This window comes from Rhineura floridana, chromosome 3, assembly GCF_030035675.1.
Source record: "Rhineura floridana isolate rRhiFlo1 chromosome 3, rRhiFlo1.hap2, whole genome shotgun sequence".
Lineage (NCBI taxonomy): Eukaryota > Metazoa > Chordata > Lepidosauria > Squamata > Rhineuridae > Rhineura > Rhineura floridana.
The window spans coordinates 97,773,776-97,795,074 of NC_084482.1; the positions used below are offsets into that span (position 1 = coordinate 97,773,776).

Sequence of the window (21,299 nt, forward strand, 5' to 3'; positions counted from 1 at the left end):
CTTTGAATAGGGTTTTCATGGTAAGCGGTGTTCAGAGGTGGTTTCACCATTGACTTCCTCTGAGGCTGAGAGGCAGTGACTGGCCCAAGGTCACCCAATCAGCTTCATGGCTGTGTGGGGATTCGAACCCTGGTCTCCCAGGTCATAGTCCAGCACTGACCCAGGGAAGGGGCAGGGAGGGGAGGGGTAGGAGATTGGGTGGGTGAGCACTGAGCAGAAGGGAAGCCCCTTTCCTTTCCAAAAGGAAAACACTGTGAACAGTATCATTCTTTTTCAGGCTTTCCCCTACCTTTTTATTCTACAGCAGGCACATGTAGCTTCCCACCCACATTTAAACCAAAGCTTTCCCTGGCCACATCCACACCAGGCCTTTATTTCACTTTGGACAGTCATGGCTTCTCTCAAAGATCCTGGGAAGTGTAGTTAGTGAACGATGGTGAGAGTTGCTAGGAGATGCCTTGTTCCCCTCACAGACCTTCAGTCAGAGTGGCTGACTGTTAAACCAGTCTGGCCACTGGAGCTCTCTCAGTGGAACAGGAGTCTCCTCTCAGCACCCTTCACAAACTACACTTCCCAGGATTCTCTGAGGGAAGCCATGACTGTCTCATGTGAAATCAAAGTCTGGTGTGGGTGTGGCCCCCTGATTAGGCAAGCCCAGCAGCTGTGAGTCTGGCTTTTAGAATTCTGACAGTTGGTTCTTACTGAGCATGCCCTGCATTATCATAGGCTGCCAGCCAAAATTTATTAAATTAATTAAAACTCAGCCAGGCATTTTTTTTAACTTTTAAACTGCAGAAGATGAAGGTCAGAGTATGGGGCAAGGTCAGTATTAGGATTGCAGGTACTCTGTGAACATGGCTGATTTTTAATGAATTTCAACAGATTATGAGAACTCTGACAGAAAAAAGTCCAAAAGGGCTCTGGGTTTTTTTTCTCTCTTCTTAGACTTTGAACTCTCTATTCTCTCTGTTTTGTGTATCACCATGAAAATTGAGAGGGTTGTTAAGCAATTTTTCTGAGTTCAGAACTATAAGTTTTGTAAGGTTTTGTTTTGAAATGAGCTTATGGGAAGCATCAGAATGGCATGGGGGTATTTTCAATTTAACATTGCGGAATGTGAAAAACCCACGCTGGCTACAGTATATAGCCACTCTTGTGGCTGTATAATTTTTTTAATTAATTAAAAATTAGCCATGCATTTTTTAAACTTTTAAACTGCAGAAATGAAGATCAGGATATGGGGCAAGGTCAGTAATAGGATTACATGCACTCTGTGAACATGACTGATTTTTAATTAATTTCAACAAATTATGGGACACTGACAGAAAAAAGTCCAATGGGGTCTGGTTAATTTTCTCTTGTTTTAGACTTTGAACTTTGGATTCTCTCTGAGTGTTCTGTGTATCACCTTGAAAACTTAGAGGGTTGTTAAGGAAGAGTTTCTGAGTTCAGGACTATGTTTTGTAAGATTTTGTTTTGAAATGTGCTTATCAGGGGCATCACTACCGGGGTGTGGAGGGTGCAACCCGCACCCGGGTGTCACCATGAGGGGGGTGACACCCAGAGCTGCCCCGTGCTGTTGCCCAGCAAGGCTGCTCCAACTCCTCCTCGGAGGCGGGCTCGCAGGCAAGACCGGGAGCAGCGTCGGCGGGGCGAGGGAGGCGTGCCGGCGTTCCCAGGCCTTCTCCGGCTGGGTGCCCCTCCGGCGTGCGCCCTCCCAGGGGCATGGATGGGGTGGCTGGCCTAGAGTGTGTGCGCATGCGCACACGCAAGCCCTGCCACCTCGTCCATGCCCCTGGGAGGGCGCAGGCCGGAGGTCTGCACCCCCCACCACTCCCACTAGTGACGCCGCTGGTGCTTATGGGAAGCAGCAGAATGGCATGGGGGTATTTTCAATTTAACATGGGGAATGTAAAAAATATATGCTGGCTATAGCATATAGCCCCTCTTGTATAATATATATTTTAGGAATAACATGAAAAATAGTTCTTTAAAAGATCCCTCAGGTTTAATACCTGACCCCCCACCACAAAATGATTTAAAACAGATGAAAAGTAGAATACAATGTAACCAAAGAACAGGAAACAAGTCTTAGGTGTGTGTTTTTTAAAAAAAATATTTTTAACAAACCAAAGAGAGAGAAAAAACATTTGTTAAGCAACAGTACATCGTGTGGTACATTATACTTTTGGATTTGACAGATATGGTAAAAAATAATGTCCTTATAAAGGTTTTTACTATTTCAACCCAACATATAACAAGTCTTAGTTGTGAATGTAATTTTAAACAATCAAACAGCCATGGACTAAAGTTACATTTGAGGTCAGATCCCTACTCAGGGGCACATTCTAGCTTTAATTTTTAAATACAATACACTATGCTGACATGCTACAAATAAGTTCAGAAAAAGAAATTGCTTCAGCTTTCAGAAGTTTGAGAAATGCAGGTTTTATATATTTATTCATTAAATTTGTATCCCGCTTTCCTCCTACAAGGAGCCCTGGGTGTCAAACAAAAATACTAAAAACACTCTAAAACACCTTAACAACAACAGACTTTAAAACACATTAAAACAAAGCAGCTTTAAAAACACATTAAAACAAAACATCTTTAAAAATATATTTAAAAAAAAGCTTTAGAAACATCTAAAAAAGTAATTCCAACACAGATGCAGACTGGGATAAGGTCATTACTTAAAAGGCTTGTTGAAAGAGGCGCTGAAAAGATAACAGAGCCTGTCTAATATTTAAGGGCAGGGAATTCCAGAGTGTCGGTGCCACAGCACTAAAGGTCCATTTCTCATGTTGTGTGGAACAGACCTCCTGATAAGATGGTATCTGCAGGAGGCCCTCACCTGCAGAGTGCAGTGATTCACTGGATATATAAGGGGTAAGATGATCTTTCAGGTATCCTGATCCCAAGCTGCATAAAACTTTGTACACCAAAACCAGAATCTTGAACTTGGCTCGGTAGCTAATGGGCAGTCAGTGCAATTCGTTCAGCAGCAAGGTGACATAGTGGCAATACCTTGCCCCAGTGAACAGCTTTGCACCAGCTGCAGCTTCTGGACCAACCTCAAGGGCAGCCCCACATAGAGCACATTACAATAATACAACCTGGAGGTTACCAGTGCATGGACAACAGTGGTCAGGCTATCCTGGTCCAGAAACAGCTGCAGTTGCCTTACCAGCCGAAGCCGGTAAAAGGCACTCCTAGCCACGGAGGTCACCTGGGCCTCTAGTGACTAAGATAGATCCAGGAGCACCCCCAGACTACAGACCTGCTGTTTCACGCAACTGACCAATTATCCGAACTCGGGAACAACAAACCCACAGTGCCTCCGTCTTACTAGGATTCAGTTTATTATCCATCATCCAGCCCACCACCGAGTCCAGGCACTGGTCCAAGGCTTGCATGGCTTCTCCCAATACAGATGTTACAGAGAAATACAGCTGGGTATCATCAGTGTACATTTGACACCTCAACCAAATCTCCTGATGACTGCTCCCAAACGCTTCATATAGATGTTACACAACATTGGGGACAAGATGGTATCCTGTGGCACTCCACAGCACAACTGCCAGGGGCCAAAAGATAATCACCAAATATTATCTGAAAACGACCCTGCAGGTAGGATCGGAACAACTGTAAAATAGTGCCTCCAATATCCATCTCACCAAGTCACCCCAGAAGGATACCATGGTCAATGGTATCAAAAGCTCCTCAGAGATCTAGTAAGAATAACAGGGTCACACTCCCTCTGTCCTTCTTGCGATAAAGGTCATCCATCAGGGCAACTAAGGCCGATTCAGTCCTGAATTCAGGTCTGAACCCTGGTTAGAATGGGTCTGTTTTATCTAAAAGTACTTGCAATTGCTGCACCACAACCCTCTCAATCACCTTCCCTAAAAAAAGGAGTATTTGTGACTGGGTGGAAGTTGTCATAAACCAATGGGTCCAGGGTGGGCTTTTTCAGGAGCGGTCAGATCACCGCCTCTTTCAGGATGGCTGGGACCACTCCCTCCTGCAAAGACGCATTGACCACACCCTGGATCCCCTCTTTCATATCCCCTTGGCAAGCTTTAATAAGCCAAGAAGGGCAAGGGTGGAGATGACATGTTGCTGGCTGCATTGTCACAAGCACCTTGTGCACATCATCAGACCACATCAACTGAAACTGATCCCAAGAAGTTGCAGCAGATGTTGCACTTCACACCTCACTGGGAACTACAGTATAGGGTTTTAAACAGACAAGAACTGGGGTGTGTGTGGCAGTGATAGAGCACACTGGAATACAAGAGAATGTTAGGGAGATGGTTGTCTTTCTTGCCCTTTCCTACCACCTTCATTCTGCTATGCTAGGTCCTCTGTTTCACACAAATATTCATGGATTGGTCTTCATATTAGGGATCAATGGATCCCCTCTGTCCTGCTCTATGATTGTTCTCACATTCCAATAGCCACTGGGTGTCATCCCTTTTTGACCAGTTGGAATTGATTATTTGGCAATGTCAATAATGGATTATGCACATGTTCCTCCACATTACATGTATAATATATGTATTATGACTTGTGTAATAACATTGCATCAATAATATTAGGCTGCAGTCCTATACTCACTTACTCACTGAACTCAATGGGACATACTTCCAAGCAGACATGTTTAGGATTGCATGATGTGTAATCATTTTTTTAAAAAAAATCCAAGTCTGCATTGTGGGAAGAAAAAAAATTGGGTTCTATCCCACATTCCCCCCGCCCCCCAAAAACCTGTTCTGGTTTTTCTCCAACTCTCCAGAGCAGATTTGGGAAATGAAAAGAGAGAGGAAGGGGAGGAAGTCCTGCTGTGCAGGAGGAAGTCCTTGCAGCAACAGGATAACTTCTTGGATACAGTTAAAGACCAATGTTGGTCTTGTAAATTAAACTTTTAACATCAGGATTTTTTTAAAAAAAATCCAGGTTTTAAGTGTGAAAAAGAAAGGTATTTTTTTTAAAAAATTAAGCAATTGTATGATTCTGAATAAAGACAGTAAAACATTTTACTTTAAATTAACCATATCTGATAAGTAGAACCTCAGAAATTGGAGACAAATCTGGCAGAGGCAGATTCCATTAGCTTCCCTGTTTTAGATGTGCATCTGGCAGTAATGTTTTAATGATGCAATAAAAAGTTCTGGATAATCCTGCACTATTAATCTGTGCCATTTTATAGCCTCAAAACATTAATCATTTGTTTGATCAACAACAAAATAATAAAATAATGGACCATGCATTTGGAATTGTATTCTGAGTTTCTGAAGCCCTTTAATTATAGTCACATTAATCAACATTCCTAATGCTGCTGGATCTCATTAAGGCCGCAATCCTGTGCCTACCTGCTTAAGGAATAAGTTGGGGTAGCCACTTATGGATCACCAAAAAAAGAGAAGATTCACTAATAGGCAAAAAACCTTGCGGCTTAAGAATGTACTTATAGCCAACAGACATTTCTGTCAAACTGGAAAAAGTTTGGGGACTGAGAGTTGCCCAGTTGTATGAAAGAGACTTCCTGATGGGCCTGGGCTGTGACACAGTAGATGATCTCCTTAAGGATGGAAGGAACATTACATACAAATGGTACATGGTAGTGAGCTGTCATTAGACATCACAATATGATTTTCCTGTTGGAGACTGGCCAGGGATTCATGGGGGTCTTTGGCCAGTCAAAATTCACAGCCAGGTGATGGAGGTGTACCTTGTGGGAAAAGGTGGAGGAGTTTTCTAGGAAATGTAAGTTTAGATTTCATCCAGTTACCCAGGGAATGAGTTGATGGAGACTGTTCCTTGGTTGCTATCAAGAATTAATTAATGCTAAATAAGGGTGTCTATTTGCATGAGATATGGCAGAGATTCCTGGGACTAACTAGGCTTGCATTTACATGATATGTTATGCATATCAGTTACTGTGGGTAAATTACCCTATAATGGGGAATCTTTGGGAGCAACCTCTCAGCTTCTCCTTATGGGAGCATACCTAGCTTCAGTTACATCTAAATACACAATACTAAGCGTACGACTGCTCTGACTCCTGCACAATGGTATTATACTCATTGCTCAGAACAAAGCCAAAATATGCATATCGTTTCAGGGGAATGTGGAGAGTTCCAGTTCAACTGAGCCACTGAGGGCCACTGAGCTCAATGTGAATTATTTCCAGGCAACTTTGTGTTGAAAGTTAACTTAATAAATGAGGAGAGCTTGAAACTGAGACAGGATGCAAGTGACTAAAATCAGTGGGTGAAACTGCAACCCAAATTGCCCTGAGATGCCTATGCATTAGTGCTCTCATTCATTACTTCCCTATCCAAGCCAAGACCAAAAGTCTTTCCTTAGAGGATGTTTCGTTTTGGACCATTTCAACTTTGATGTGGAGCTCTGGAGAGAGATGTCATCTTGGATGAAGTCTCCTGGTTCTCTCCAAGCTTTTCAATCATTAAGAGGTTAGGCCTCTAACCAGAAAAATAAGACCCCTTATGTTGTCTTTGGTTTGTCTCCTCTCTCTCTTGCACGCATGCACACGCGCACGCACGCACACACTTTCATTCCCGTAAAACCCAACATCTCTGTGCCAAAAGTATAATAGCAGGCTCATGAGGAGAGCTGTATGTAGAATACCAACAACACAGTCATAAAAGTATGAGAACAGTGTTCACGTCTAGCACAGCAGGACAATGGGGGTGGAAAATAGTATTCATTCAAGTTCTTTTGTGGAGTCAAAGGCTGCTGGCAAGCAAGGATAGGTTCTAAAATAGTGTAGAATCTTACAGGGAGTAAAGTAATGTGGAATTAACTAAATCATTTCCAAATGTGCCACAGAGTTCTGCTAAAATGATCCAGAGAAGCACTTGGATCATTTGACCATTGAACACATAAAGGAAGCATCCTGGCCCAGCCCTCCTTATTTTAACAAATGTAATGAATAGATCTAGGCTCTTTTTTATTTTATTTGTACTAGATGATGGGGTGATGAGAGAAGGGGTTGTAAGGTGCAAAGAAAAGCACCTATGATATATGAATAGTATCTTCTATGCCCTGCAATCACTAGATGGTTTGCTGTGACACAAGAGTTGAACAGATCATACAAGGGGGTAGAACTGAGCCTGTCAATATATGCCCTACTTTTTATTTTTGTGTTCTTGTGTCTCTCCATTCACCTCAGCAAGTTCTCAAGAAGAAATAGGGTATAGCTTTCATCAATCTCATTTTTGACAGGTCCCCATCAGCCAATAGGAATCAAGAACACCTCAGCCAATAGGAAGCAAGAACAGCCCTCTATGTCCCACCTCCTAGCCCTGCTCCCTTTTGATATTAATTTAATACAAAATTATAGGCCCTGCCCCTTTTTATATAAAAGTTATAGGCCCCACCCCTTTTATATCAAACTAATAGGCCCTGCCCTATAATTGAATATAAAATAATAGGCCCTTTTTTTTGTATATCAAATAATTATTAATTTAATATAAACTGATAGGCCCCACCCAATTTTAAAATTCCCCTGGGTTTTTCCCATCCCCCACACACCCTGTATGGTACTCAATAAGAGCCTGGGATGGTGTTCTCAGTTCCCTCTGGGAGGACCATGTGCTTTGAGCCACCCATGGCATCTCTCGCCCAGCTATCTTTATTTTTTGGGGGTGGCTCTAAGCAGAAACCACATTAAAGCCTGGCTTGTAGACTGAGAGGCTTACAAGCTGCATAAAACAGCTGTTTCAGAAGCAGATGGGACAGCAAGAACAATTAACTAATACCACCCTGCTTAACTAATACCAGAGCCAAGGCAGTTTTCCCCAAATGAGAGAGGTTAGGGGTTCAAGCTTACTTGGAAACAGCCCCTTAGACTTTGCCCTGTTGTGTAACTCAAATGAGGAGGATGCAGCACACATGTTCAGAGGCACCTTTTATGATGATGATGGATTGTTGCAAAGCAGTTAAAAACAAACAACCAGTGATTTTGTGAAACCTTAAAGGTTAGCACATTATATATGTATTATATTGCTACATATGGGAAGAAGAGGGTTTGTGAAAAGCTACACAGAACTTCAGTAATTATTCCTTCCAGTTAAATGACACTGAAGCAAACCTCAGAGGGGAAAAATTAGCATTTTAAAATGCTCATTCTATAGCCTTGCTGCCTGCCTGCCATCTTATATTACTGCTACCCATGTGCACCTTTCATGGCAGGGATTTTGTAATGCCCACACAGATACTGATAATAAATAACAGTGCTGAGATGTTATCCCCATGCACAAAAGAGCATTTCTCTTACTGCAGCTCAGAAGAGGCTTGGCAAACAGCCACAGAAAACAATGGAGCGTCCATGTCCAGAGGCAAGCTATCTCTGCATTAAAGTAATGGGAACAGAGTGTGCATGTGGGCATGCACAAAGTACTTGCCCTTTTTTATTTTTTGCAAACTCTGTGTCAAATTTTAGATAGCGATTATTTATAAGTCACTTTCCCCCAACCTGTGTTTTTGATTATATTATTTTATGGTGCAGCCCCCACTCACAGGAAAAAAAAGTTCAATTTTAAAAATGGACATTCAGTAGCCAGAGAATGCAGTAATTATTGAACTATTGCCTTAATATCCCATGCAAGTAAAGTAATGCTCAAGATTCTACAACAAAGGCTCTTACCATTTATGGAGTGAGAAATGCCAGACGTCCAAGCTGGATTTAGAAAGGGAAGAGGCACCAGAGATCATATCGCAAACATACGTTGGATAATGGAATGGAGCAAGGAATTTCAGAAGAAAATCACTCTGTGCTTTATAGACTACAGCAAAGCATTTGACTGTGTAGATCATGAAAAACTATGGAATGCTTTAAAAGAAACAGGGGTGCCACAGCATCTGATTGCCCTGATGCGCAACCTATACTCTGGACAAGAGGCTACTTTAAGGACAGAATATGGAGAAACCAATTGGTTCCCCATCGGAAAGGGTGTGAGACGGGTGTATTTTATCACCCTATTTGTTTAATCTGTATGCAGAACATATCATACGGAAAGCGGGATTGGACCAAGATGAAGGAGGTGTGAAAATTGGAGGGAGAAACAATTTAAGATATGCAGACAATACCATACTCTTAGCAGAAACCAGTAATGATTTGAAATGAATGCTGCTGAAAGTTACAGGAAAGCACAAAAGCAGGACTACAGCTGAATGTCAAAAAGACTAAAGTAATGACAACAGAAGATTTATGTAACTTTACAGTTTACAATGAGGACATTGAACTTGTCAAGGATTATCAATACCTCGGCACAGTCATTAACCAAAATGGAGACCATAGTCAAGAAATCAGAAGAAGGCTAGGACTGGGTAGGGCAGCTGTGAGAGGACTAGAAAAGGTCCTCAAATGCGATGATGTATCACTGAACACCAAAGTCAGGATCATTCAGACCATGGTATTCCCGATCTCTATGTATGGATGTGAAAGTTGGACAATGAAAAAAGTGGATAAGAGAAATATCAACTCATTTGAAATGTGGTGTTGGAGGAGAGCTTTGCACATACCATGGACTGCGAAAAAGACAAATTATTGGGTGTTAGAACAAATTAAACCAGAACTATCACTAGAAGCTAACATGATGAAACTGAGGTTATTATAGTTTGGACACATCATGAGAAGACCTGATTCACTAGAGAAGACGATAATGCTGGGAAAAACAGAAGGGAGTAGAAAAAGAGGAAGGCCAAACAAGAGATGGATTGATTCCATAAAGAAAGCTACAGACCTGAACTTACAGGATCTGAACAGGGTGGTTCATGACAGATGCTCTTGGAGGTCACTGATTCATACGGTCACCATAAGCCGTAATCGACTTGAAGGCACATAACAACAACAACAACAAGCCTTGGTGCCTTCTTGCCATCTTATAATCCTGCTACCCATCTGCACCTCTGCAGCAAAGAAATGTTGAATGTGTTAAAGACTCAGGATGGCATCTTTGAGACTTAATTCAGATCCAAGGAGTTTTCTAACCTCACCACCACCTTTCCTGCATGGAATGGGACATATTGCTTCTAATCCGTCTTTATTTCAATGGTGACCGTGTCAATGTGATGTCTGTTCAGGGGCAAGTAATGTGATTTGTCATAAGAAATTATTGTACATTCATGAATTTCTCCTCGCACTGGTACACAACGCAGTAAGGGCACAAAGAAGTCTCCCACTATCTGTTGTTCTACAATATCCGTATACAGGAACAGCAAGTATACTGTATTCTTTTAATATGCTGTTTCCAGCATAATTCCAATATGCAGGCTAACTCAGCATCAGCTGAAAAGGTATAAATCTCAGGGCCTCTAAATTTCACTTCACCAACCGCTGGATTGTAAAACAGTGCAATCTCAGGAGCTTGATTGGCTGATAGTATAGCGTCATTCATGTGTATTAATAGATACACAATGTCTGTGTAATAGTCCCTTCTCACTTCAAATTTCCATTTCTTCAGACCCTCAGCCAATTCAAAGTGTGCATTTTCAGTGAGTGTATACCAGCTGCATTTCCCAGTCCCACTGCAAATCCTGGCTAGTTGTATTGTACTGTAAAGACATTATTTGTGTTTTGAGGAAACATTCCCATACTGGCATTGCTAGGAAGTGTGATGTAAAAAACCCAGTCACCCACAGTGCTCAGGTTCATCAGTGTCTGCTGCAGACACCCAACTATTACATTTTTCAGGCCACCCTAGCCACTTTACCAGGTGGTATTTTTTCTTTCTCTTGGTCGAGTGGGTATCATTTTTTTAACTGTGATACGCTCTATCCTCATTACCCTTCTTCTTTTGCAGTTCCTCTGGGTAGAAGCTCCACAGCACTACTTCCCAGGGCCGGTTCTGCTCCCCTTCTGCGCTCCCCTTCTCCCACCTACCTGTCTCCTGCCTTTTAGCATTGCCCTTAATGAAGATGGCAGCTGAGGTTTCCCTAAGGTGCTGAAGCCCCTGCCGCTATCTTAGTTGATGGCAGAGATATGCATGTGTAGCATGCGTGCGTGCTATCAACCAAGATGGTGGCGGAGGCTTCATCCCCTTAGGGAAACCATGTCCGCCATCTTGGTTAATAGCAATGCTAAAAGGCAGGAGACAGGTAGGTGGGGCGAGGGAATGGTGGGCAGGCAGAATCTCCTGCCCTGCTATCCGCAGCTGTTGCCGCAGATCACGGAAGGGGAAGCGGAGACAGGTAGGTGGGGGGGCGTGGGGGGATGGGGAGCAGAGACAGGTAGGTGGGGGATGTGGGGGGGGCACACGCACACACACACATGCACACGCTGGGGCCCGGGGCAAGCTGATGCCCAATGGCCCCTGCATGCCTGGGGCCGGCCCTGCTACTTCCCCATCATAATCTTTTAGTTGGTAAGCAGGGCTCTTCCTTCTTGTGAAGACCTCTGTTGCCTATGAAAATTTCATGTGAAATATCCCTTCATATGTTTTTTCAAAAACACCTTTACTTTTTGACACCCTCACGATCCCCTTCTTTGAAGGCCTCTCTTGCCTCCTTTACTTGAAAATAGAGGCCATACACTCTTCTCCAGATCTGCAGAGTGTTGGAAACAGTCACATCTACAGGCCAGGTCTGTATGGTTCTATGAAAACTGTGGTTGTAACTTTGAATCAATGCAGGCAGCACATCGATTTAAGTATTGTTGGCTGCAAAATATCTCCATATCCGTGACTTCAAAGTCCTGTTAAATCTCTCCACAACTGAAGGGTCAAAAAATGTTGAATTCCATACTGTTTTAACAATTGGCTCACTTTCTTATTTAAAAATGGTTTCCCCCAATGTGTTTGCAGTTTCTAAGGTGCTTTCTCCCCCCTCAAAAATAGTCTTAAAGGCCTTGAACACCTCTGCTCCCGCTTTATCCTTCAGAGCTACAGGCACACTTTGAAAGAGAAGGCTGGACCATGAGGATAAGTGTGTGGTTGTCATTATATTGGGCTATGAACTGCATATCTACCAAATCCGCCTGCCGTTGCAAATTGATATCTGAAACAACCGTTTTATTTCTTTTGAAATGGATCGTTGCTGCTTTATGCAAGGTGTACGCCTCTTGGTCGACAAGCCATTCTTTTACATGCTTTCTGGTTAGAGTTTTGTGGTAGCGTGAAGCTTCTCTAAAGAGGGGTTCCACTTCTCCAAAATTCCCTGCAGATCCTGGGTTATAATATACGCTTTTCAATAAGGCCTCGTAGAAGGCATCCTGCTAAACAAAGACACTACCCAGCAGTAGAGGGGAGGGAAGAAATGCATGGCTCAAAGCACATTATCCTCCCAGAGGGAACTCAGAACACACCAGAGACTCCAGGGTGGGGGAAGGGAATCAACAATAAAAAGGGACGGGGTCTATAAATTAATATCAAAAGGGCGGGCCAATAATTTTATGTTAAATAATAGGGTGTGGCTTATAATTTTGTATTAAATAACTTTATATCGAAAGGGCATGGCCTATTCTATATTAAATAAATGTTACGTTGATATCAAAGGGGCAGGGCTTCCTATTGGCTGAGGCATTCTCAATTCCTGTTGGCTGATGGGACCTGTCAAAAATTAGATTGATGAAAGCTATACCCTATTTCTTCTGTCTCATAAAATCTGTCTTCAAGACAGAAAGAAACGAAACACTTTGTCACTCTGTTGAACTGTCTGGATTGCTGCCTCTGGTCCAGCTATAAGAGGGTATCTCATCCACTGCGTGAGGAGAATCAAACACAATAGGCTTCAGTGCTGGCCACATCACTTTCAGTGTGTGCCCACAAAAAGCAGGGTACTCTTTCAGCAGAGCTTGGCTAGAGGAACATCCTCTGATTGTCTCAAGCTGCTCCTCTTCAATACCTTCAAAGGAGAACTTCTGCTTAGAAACACCTTTCTGTCTGCCCCAGCTGATTCCTCAGAAGTAAAAATGATTTCCAGTATTACCGCATAAAGTAACACATTTCCCAGTTCCTTTCAACCATTCCAGTGATTTGTGATTGCTTTGGCAGGAGGTGCTGCTATCCAAAGCCTAATTAAAACAGCAGAGAGCAGAGTGCCCCTTGTTTATTTTGCAGATATGGCATGATTTTCAGACAAGTACAGAGGTGAATAGTTTGTGGAAACAGCAATGAAAACATTTCCCTGTTCTTCTGCTTTTCTGGTAACCTCGAATTAGGTAGGGGTAAGCAACCTGTGCCCTTGGCCTTATTTCATGCAGGTGGGCAAGGAGGGGAAAAAGAGGGGCCAGAAACAGAGAAACTGCAGAAAGAGAAAAGGTGGTGGCCCCATGCACTGTTGACTCCAGCCCCACCCACTGCCCCGATGCAGTCCCTGACAGGTTGCAGCCCTTGGAGGGAACATAGCCCTCAAGAGAGGGGGAAAATGTTGCCTACCCCTGCAATACATGGACTTGTTACTCAAATGAATCTGTCACTTTTGCTTTCTCTCAGATTCTCATTTTTCCAATCTTTCTTTGTAGGTTTGCAAATTTTTTGGTGAAAATTTGCATGCATTTTTGTGTGCATTTCTTCCATACATGCATTTTGCATGCAATTTTGCCTAGGATACGCATTTTGGCAAGCAGTTTGTTTTCTTTAATATACATATTGCTGTGTGCACTTTTCACAAACATGTGCTTTTTTTGTTTTTACAAATTCTTTGATTGGAAAACTGCATCACAAAATTTAAAGAGTTGTAAATTCTGAAGGAGAGCCATCTTTCAGTTTGTGTATTGGTACAGGAATTGCACATTTCCAAATGAATTCCTCCCTATTCCTATTCATGACAAAGCCTTCTCAGGTGAGGTACCCCAACTCTGGAAAACTGTATTCAAAGAGGTTTGCCTACTGCTGTGTCTGATATCTTTTTGGTACCAGGTGAAGTGCCCAGAACTTTTTGTTTTTTAAGCTCTTATAGTGCAATCCCCTATGTATGTTTATTGGGCTTAATCCCATGAAAGTGAACAGGATTGCCACCTGATGTGTTATTTTCATCTGTGTTTCATGTTTTACTTTTATTTGATTGATTTTTGGTTTATTAGATTTTATTGAACTTCTGCTAGCTTTTCCAAGAAGCTATAGCTGGAAGAGTGGTGTATGTGTATGTGACATTTACAAATTCGCACTTTTATTTGTTGAGTGGACCAAACTTGAACAGCCAGCATGTTCTGTGGCTGATTTCACAGACCATCAGGCGAGTTTACAGATAAAAGAATCCCCACCAGATTCATTGTAGGCAGCTTTCCCTCCAATGAATATGCAATGGTAGTCAAAGCATTGTACACATTGCTGCTATTATTGTTCTGGGGCTACTGAATTTCTCTTACAGGACTGAAGCCCAGACACCCAGACGGTGCAAGAGATGGCTGAAGGAGAAATAACAACATTCATAGCCCTGAAAGAAAAGTTTGATCTCCCAATGGGAAATTACAAAAAGCCCAAACTCCTTTACTGCAGCAACGGAGGCCATTTCTTGAGGATACTTCCTGATGGCAAAGTGGATGGCACAATGGATCGAAATGACAGATACAGTAAGATTCTCTTTGTCTTTTATCAGTGGTTGTCAAACTTCCTACCTTAAGGAAGCCCTTTCCATGTTGATCTATTTGCTAAGGAACCTGTGATCATTTGCTATTGACCCTAACTGTGTGGCAAAGGATCCTGGGGGCACATTCTAGAATGCACTGTTGGGGTCATACTATCCTGTGAGAATGTACGCTAGAACATGCTGATCACTAAATCTCATTCTCCTCTATATGGCAATGTAGCAAACACTGATGTTTAGAGCATGCGAAAGATTTCCCATCTATCTGTCTATTCACTAATAGACAAAAAACTTTGCGGCTTAAGAACGTACCTATAGCCCACAGATATTTCTATCAAACTTTAAAAAGCAGGGAAATTGGGCAGCTATAGTGAATGCCCCAGGGGAGCAGGAGACCTGACCTCCTCTCTGAGATATTGTACTGCCCTACAAATTTGTCAAAATGCAAACACCATTTGGGTTGGTCTTCCACAGTCCAATCCACTTGCTGTGTAGCTTGGAAGAATTTAGTAACATGTGCCTCTGAGCATATGGCAGCCTTTCCCAACTAGTGGGCCACCAGAAGTTGTTGGACCACAATTCCCATCTTTCCTGACCATTGGCAATGCTGGCTGAGGCTGATGGGAGTTGTGGTCCAACAACATCTAGTGGCCCACTAGTTGGGAAAGGCTGGCATATGGTGAGTGATAGCAACGTCCAAAGATGGAGAATTATTATAGTTTGTTGGTGTTCTTCTTACTTTGCTTATTTCCCTCATTATTCATCCTAGAAATCTGTGTCAAATTTATTTTTATTAATTTCAAAGCCTTTTTATTGGTCAATGTCATGTGATGGTAAAGACAGCCTTTTGTGTTTCAAATTGGAGGTAATGTTTTGTTTCTATTTTTGCATTAACAGTTGAATCTGAAACTGCAGTTTGATGTAAAATCAAACTGATTCCAATATGTTGCTACTTCAGCAATGACTCTAGCTGTTGGAAAAAAGAGGATGCATGTTTTCAGCCTGCTATGTTTCAACCACTTTATTTAAGGCAAGGTGGGCATGGTCAATTAAAAACATAGAGCACATCTAGAATTTTGCTAGAATATATTTCAGCTCCCACTGTTTTATCTTGTGCAAATTGAGACACTCCTGAGGTCCACTGGAGACTATTCTGCAGTAGTGCCATTATTCCACAATTATGTTTGGAGTTTTTTTAGTGTACATTTTGCAAAGTGTTGCTGTACTTCACATATTCACAGAAATAGAAAAAAAGAAAATGATTTCCTATAGGAAACTTCACTAAAATTGCAAAGTAAATCACAGACATATTTAAAGTGACCATCTGAACTACATCAACTGTCTTAATAATGTTGCTTCCTCCCTGCTAAAACAAGATCAGCACAGCACATGTCTTCTTTCTGTTATTTGGGCTGATTGCAGGTGTTGCCACCACTCACCATATGCTCAGAGGCACATGTTACCAAATTTTTCCAAGCTACACAGAATGTGGATTGGACTGTGAAAGACTAGCCCAAATTGTGTTTGCATTTTAACAAATTTGTAGGGCAGTACAATATCTCAGAGAGCTCAGGTCTCTAGCTCCTCTGGGGCATTCCCTATAGCTGCCCAATTTTGCTGCTTTTTAAAGTTGGATAGAAATATCTGTGGGCCATAGGTACTTTCTTAAACCACAAGGTTTTTTGCCTATTAGTGAATTTCCCTGCTTTTTAATCCGGGAGATAAGAAATGGGATCCTGTGCAAGTTTGCTGAGAATGGATTGATCATTTGCATGCTTGTTGAGTTCAGTGGGATTTACACCCTTGCAATCATGCTTAGGATAGGTGAAACTGACCACAGGGGATGGGGAGGGGAGAAGAAGGAGGAAGGAGGGGAGGAAAGGCAGAGGGGATGACTGGGATGGGAGCAGGCAGGAGGGGGAGGGGAGAAGGACAGGTTTGATCATTTGCATGTTTATTGAGTTCAGTGCGATTTACTCCCATGCAATCATGTTTAGGATAGTGTGTAATTTATTTATTATTTATTTATTTCGTTCAATTTATATACCGTCCATAGCAAAATAGCTCTCAGGGCGGTGAACAACAAGAGTAAAATACAGTACATCATAATGATAAAATCACAAAAACATATACTAGACACAAACAGGAAAACAAAACATCACTAAACTAAAGACAAAATACATTAAAAAATTGAAAATTATAGAATTAAAATAGTTAAAATGCCTGGGAGCATAAAAAGGTCTTTACCTGGCGCCGAAAAGATAGTAATGTAGGCGCCAGGCGTACCTCTTCAGGGAGGCTATTCCACAGCTCGGGGGCCACCACAGAAAAGGCCCTAGATCTAGTAACCACCCTCCGGGCTTCATGATGGGTTGGTACATGGAGGAGGGCCTTAGATGCAGAATGAAGTGAGCGGGTAGGTAAAGTGGCCCGTTGTTTAACCCATGATATTGTGTCTGCGTCTTATTTCACCCCTGGGTCACAACCCCGCTTCGCACCCGGGACTTACCGGGTTGCGGGGCGTGTTTGCAGCCCGGGTGAATCCGGAGCCTTCATGTTTGAAGAGGGATACGTTAGGATAGGTAAAACTGACTGGGGGGGAGGAAGGGAGGGCTGGAGTGGGCAGGGGAGGAGGAAGAAGGAAGAAGGGAGGGGAGGAGGAAGGGGGAGGAGAGGGGAAGGAGGGGAAAAGCAGATCTGATCATTTGCATGCTTATTGAGTTCAATGGGATTTACTCCTACACAATCATGGTTAGGCTAGGAAAAACTGACCATGGGGGAGGAGGAGTGGGAGTAGGAAAGGGAAGGAGCGTATTGGAGGAGGGCAAAGGAAGGGGGAGGGGAGGGCAGGTTTGATCATTTGCATGCTTATAGAGTTCAGTGGTATTTACTCCCGTGCAATCATGCTTAAGACAGGTAAAACTGACCATGGGGAGGAGGAAGAGGAAGGAGGTAATTGGAAGGGGATGGGGAGGGGGGGAGGGGCAAAGGAAAGGGGAGAGGAGGGGCAAGAGGGAGGGGCTAGGAGGGAAGAGAAGGGAAAGTGGATTTGATCATTTGTATACTTGTTGAGTTCAATGGGATTTATTTCTGTGCAATAATGTTTGGAAATGGAAATGGACTGTCTTCAAGTTGACTGGACTTATGGCAACCCTTTAGGGTTTTCATGGTAGATTGTATTCAGAGGTGGTTTTACCATTGACTTTCTCTGAGGCTGAGAGGCAGTGACTTGCCCAAGGCCACCCAGTGAGCTTCATGGCTGTGTGGGGATTCGAACCCTGGTCTCCCAGGTCATAGTCCAACACTGACCTGGGAGAGGGGAGGTGGAGGGGAGGAGATTGGGTGGGCAGGCACTGGGCTGAAGGGAAACCCCTTTCCTTTCCAAAAGGAAAACATTGTGAACAGTATCATTGCTTTTCAGCGTTTCCCCCACCTTTTTATTCTCCAGCAGGCACATGTAGCCTCCCACCCAAATTTAAACCAAAGCTGTCCCTGGCCACATCCGCACCATACCTTTATTTAACTTTGGACAGTCATGGCTTCTCTCAAAGTATCCTAGGAAGTGTAGTTAGTGAAGGGTGCTGAGAGTTTCTAGGAGATGCCCTGTTCCCCTCACAGACCTTCAGTCAGAGTGGCTGACTGTTAAACCAGTCTGGCCACTGGAGCTCTGTCAGTGGAATAGGAGTCTCCTCTCAGCACCCTTCACAAACTACACTTCCCAGGATTCTCTGAGGGAAGCCATGACTGTCTCACTGAAATAAAAGTCTGGTGTGGGTGTGGCCCTCTGATTAGGCAGGCCCAGCAGCTGTGAGTCTGGCTTTTAGAACACTGACAGTTGGTTCTTACTGAGCATTCCCGACACTATCATTGGGTTCAAGCCAAAATTTCTTAAATTAATTAAAAATCAGCCAGGCATTTTTTTTAACTTTTAAACTACAGAAGATGAAGGTCAGAGTATGGGGTAAGGTCAGTAATAGGATTACAGGTACTCTGTGAACATGGCTGATTTTTAATTAATTTCAACAGATTATGAGAACTCTGACAGAAAGAAGTCCAACAGGGCTCTGGGGTGTTTTTCTCTCTTTTTAGACTTCGAACTCTCTATTCTCTCTGACTGTTTTGTGTATCGCCATGAAAATTGAGAGGGTTGTTAAACAAGCATTTCTGAGTTCAGGACTATAAGTTTTGTAAGGTTTTGTTTTGAAATGAGCTTATGGGAAGCATCAGAATGGCATGGGGGTATTTTCAATTTAACATTGTGGAATGTGAAAAATCCACGCTGGCTATAGCATACAGCTACTCTCGTGGCTGTATAATCTACCTACTTATATATATACTAGGGCAGCATTTCCCAACTAGTGGGCCACCATATGTTGTTGGACCACAATTCCCATCTTTCCTGACCATTGGCAATGCTGGCTGAGGCTGATGGGAGTTGTGGTCCAACAACGTCTGGTGGCCCACTAGTTGGGAAAGGCTGTACTAGGGGCTTTGCCCCTGCGTGCTTTGCACACAAAGATCCCCCCAAACACACATACACACATACACAGCTCCACCACTCAAGACTCCCAAACAGATACACCCAACCAGGAGCTGCCATACATATACGGACTCCCCCCCAACTCCCAAACTTACACACACACAAACTCCCAAACACACACACAGTAGGTACCCCAGACACATATACAGGGACACATTTTCTCTCTCTCTCTCTCTCTCTCTCTCTCCCTCTCACTCACTCACTCACTCACTCACTCACACACACACACACACATACAGAGTCTCAAAATGCCCCCCACAGCCAGACAACTCCCAACATGTCCCCACCCCAGGAAAATCTCAAAACACCCCCCAGGTAATTCCCACCCACCCCCAGCAACTCCCAAAACAGCTCCCCAGGCACTCACTACCGCCCCATTTAGGCATCTTACCAGCTTCCCACTTTCCCAGGCTGCCATCACCCCACCTCAACTGCTTCTCTGCCTTCCATGTTGTCGCTGACACCTGCTCGCTGATCCCCCCCTGCTTGGTAGCCCACCCACTATCCTTGCTTCCTTCACTCCCTCACCTTGCTTGCCTGGAATCCTGCTACCACCCCTTCCCCCCATATGCGACAGCTTAGAAAAATATTATATGGTAAGATGGATATGTTTTAATGTATGTGTAAATTACACAAACACATGCATATTTAACGTGTGCATATTTGTGTGTTTGTGTAAGTTAAACCATTAAATACAACATCTCCCTAAAATACAAATTTTAGCCAGATCCACAGAATGTAGCAGTTGAAAACCAAATAGAAGCATCGTCAGGAGACACTAGTTCCATTTGTGTGATCAGTGAACATGTGCAGCAGGAGGACAGACAGCAGGGTCTGCCCATACATGCATCTATTGGACTTCTCACTGGAGTTCCTGCAATGCAGAAGATGCTCTTTCCGTGCAGTTGGAAATCCTGCAATTGGGAACAGAACCTTCTGTGTGTACAGTTGTTGTCCTCCTCCTATACACATTCATTGACCAGACAATCTGAGATTCAATAAACTAAAGGGGGATTATAAGGGGGATGTTTACACTGCACATTGCAGTCTATAAATTCTTCTCCTGTCTCTTTCCATGGACCTCAGTCAGAAGGTAGTATTCACATAAGTTGTTTTGTAATAGCAAAGTCATTTTGTAATAACCAATCCACGCCTCTCCCATGCATCTCCCCAACAGTATCCAGTAAAAGAAATGTGTGGAGTGGAATCACTTTCTTTAGCATTTTCCCACCCCCTTCAAATGATGAAATACCGCACATTTCTTTTACAGGAAATTTTATTAGGGGAGGTGCAGATCCATGGCAACCACACATCCCTTGTGACGTCTGGCTCTGGGCCCTTGGTATTTTTCAGCAGCTTTACCATAAAAATCTCCGGCAAGTACTAGTGGTCTTGATTTTATAGCCCTATCTCTGCTTATTTTAACCAGAGACATTAATAACTGCTCCTCCATCTTGGTCCATATAGATAATTACATTTTCAATTCCAAAGCACAGAGAAAATGGTGAACTTAAAGAAAATGATGTCATGTAGCCCAAACCACTGGGGAAATTGTGAACTTACCTATGCCTCATTTGTTCCAGGGCTCAGGTTCAAAATCAGTTTGAGTCCTGGAATATGGAAAAGGATAAATAAAAGTGTCTGAGAGTGTCTTCAATTTGCCACTCCCAGTAACTGAATATATATATATCCCAGTAACTAATCTATATGTATAAAACTGTCCTCACGCCATCATACCACCGGTGGGGGCATGGTGTGGCGGCAAAGACTACTGGGCAAGCAGGTGGGCTATCTGGTGGTGGCAGCAGCCGCAGAGAGGGATATCCGTTTTCATTTGTTTCAAGTGGGGACCTTCTGCAAGTAAGCAGTTCTCTAGAGTAACTTAAGGTGCTGTGAATAAGGAATGCATTTTATTGCTGTTTGGTATAGGATGTGTTCTGAGACCAGATTCATTTTCCTTTTTCCTTTGCACAGCAGTTCATAGCAGATTCCTGAGGGAGCAGAATCTGCTGAAATGTTTATTCTGTGCTTTAGCATTATGGAAAGAGGAAGTGGGAAGGATGAAAAATGCATGGTAGCCAACACTTTTCTCCTTAGAACATGAACAGCTTATTCTATTACCAGAGTTCAATGCTTGTTCCTTGTACCCTGTTTTATAAAGAATGTCCTAAGCCGACAAAATGGAGGCATTAAGACAGACTTTATC

The 21,299-nt window shown here is 43.0% G+C and overlaps 1 protein-coding gene across 11 annotated transcripts in view; it reads left to right on the forward strand.

The window, feature by feature from the left end:
* The window catches only part of FGF1 (fibroblast growth factor 1), a 140,425-nt gene that overhangs the window by 96,522 nt on the left and 22,604 nt on the right, over positions 1 to 21,299 (forward strand). For all 11 annotated transcript variants that reach the window (XM_061616993.1, XM_061616994.1, XM_061616995.1 and 8 more), the window contains one exon: positions 14,338 to 14,539. In XM_061616993.1, the coding sequence (XP_061472977.1) occupies positions 14,371 to 14,539 (169 nt within the window). In that variant the 5' untranslated portion in view covers positions 14,338 to 14,370. The remainder of the gene's footprint in view (positions 1 to 14,337; positions 14,540 to 21,299) is intronic.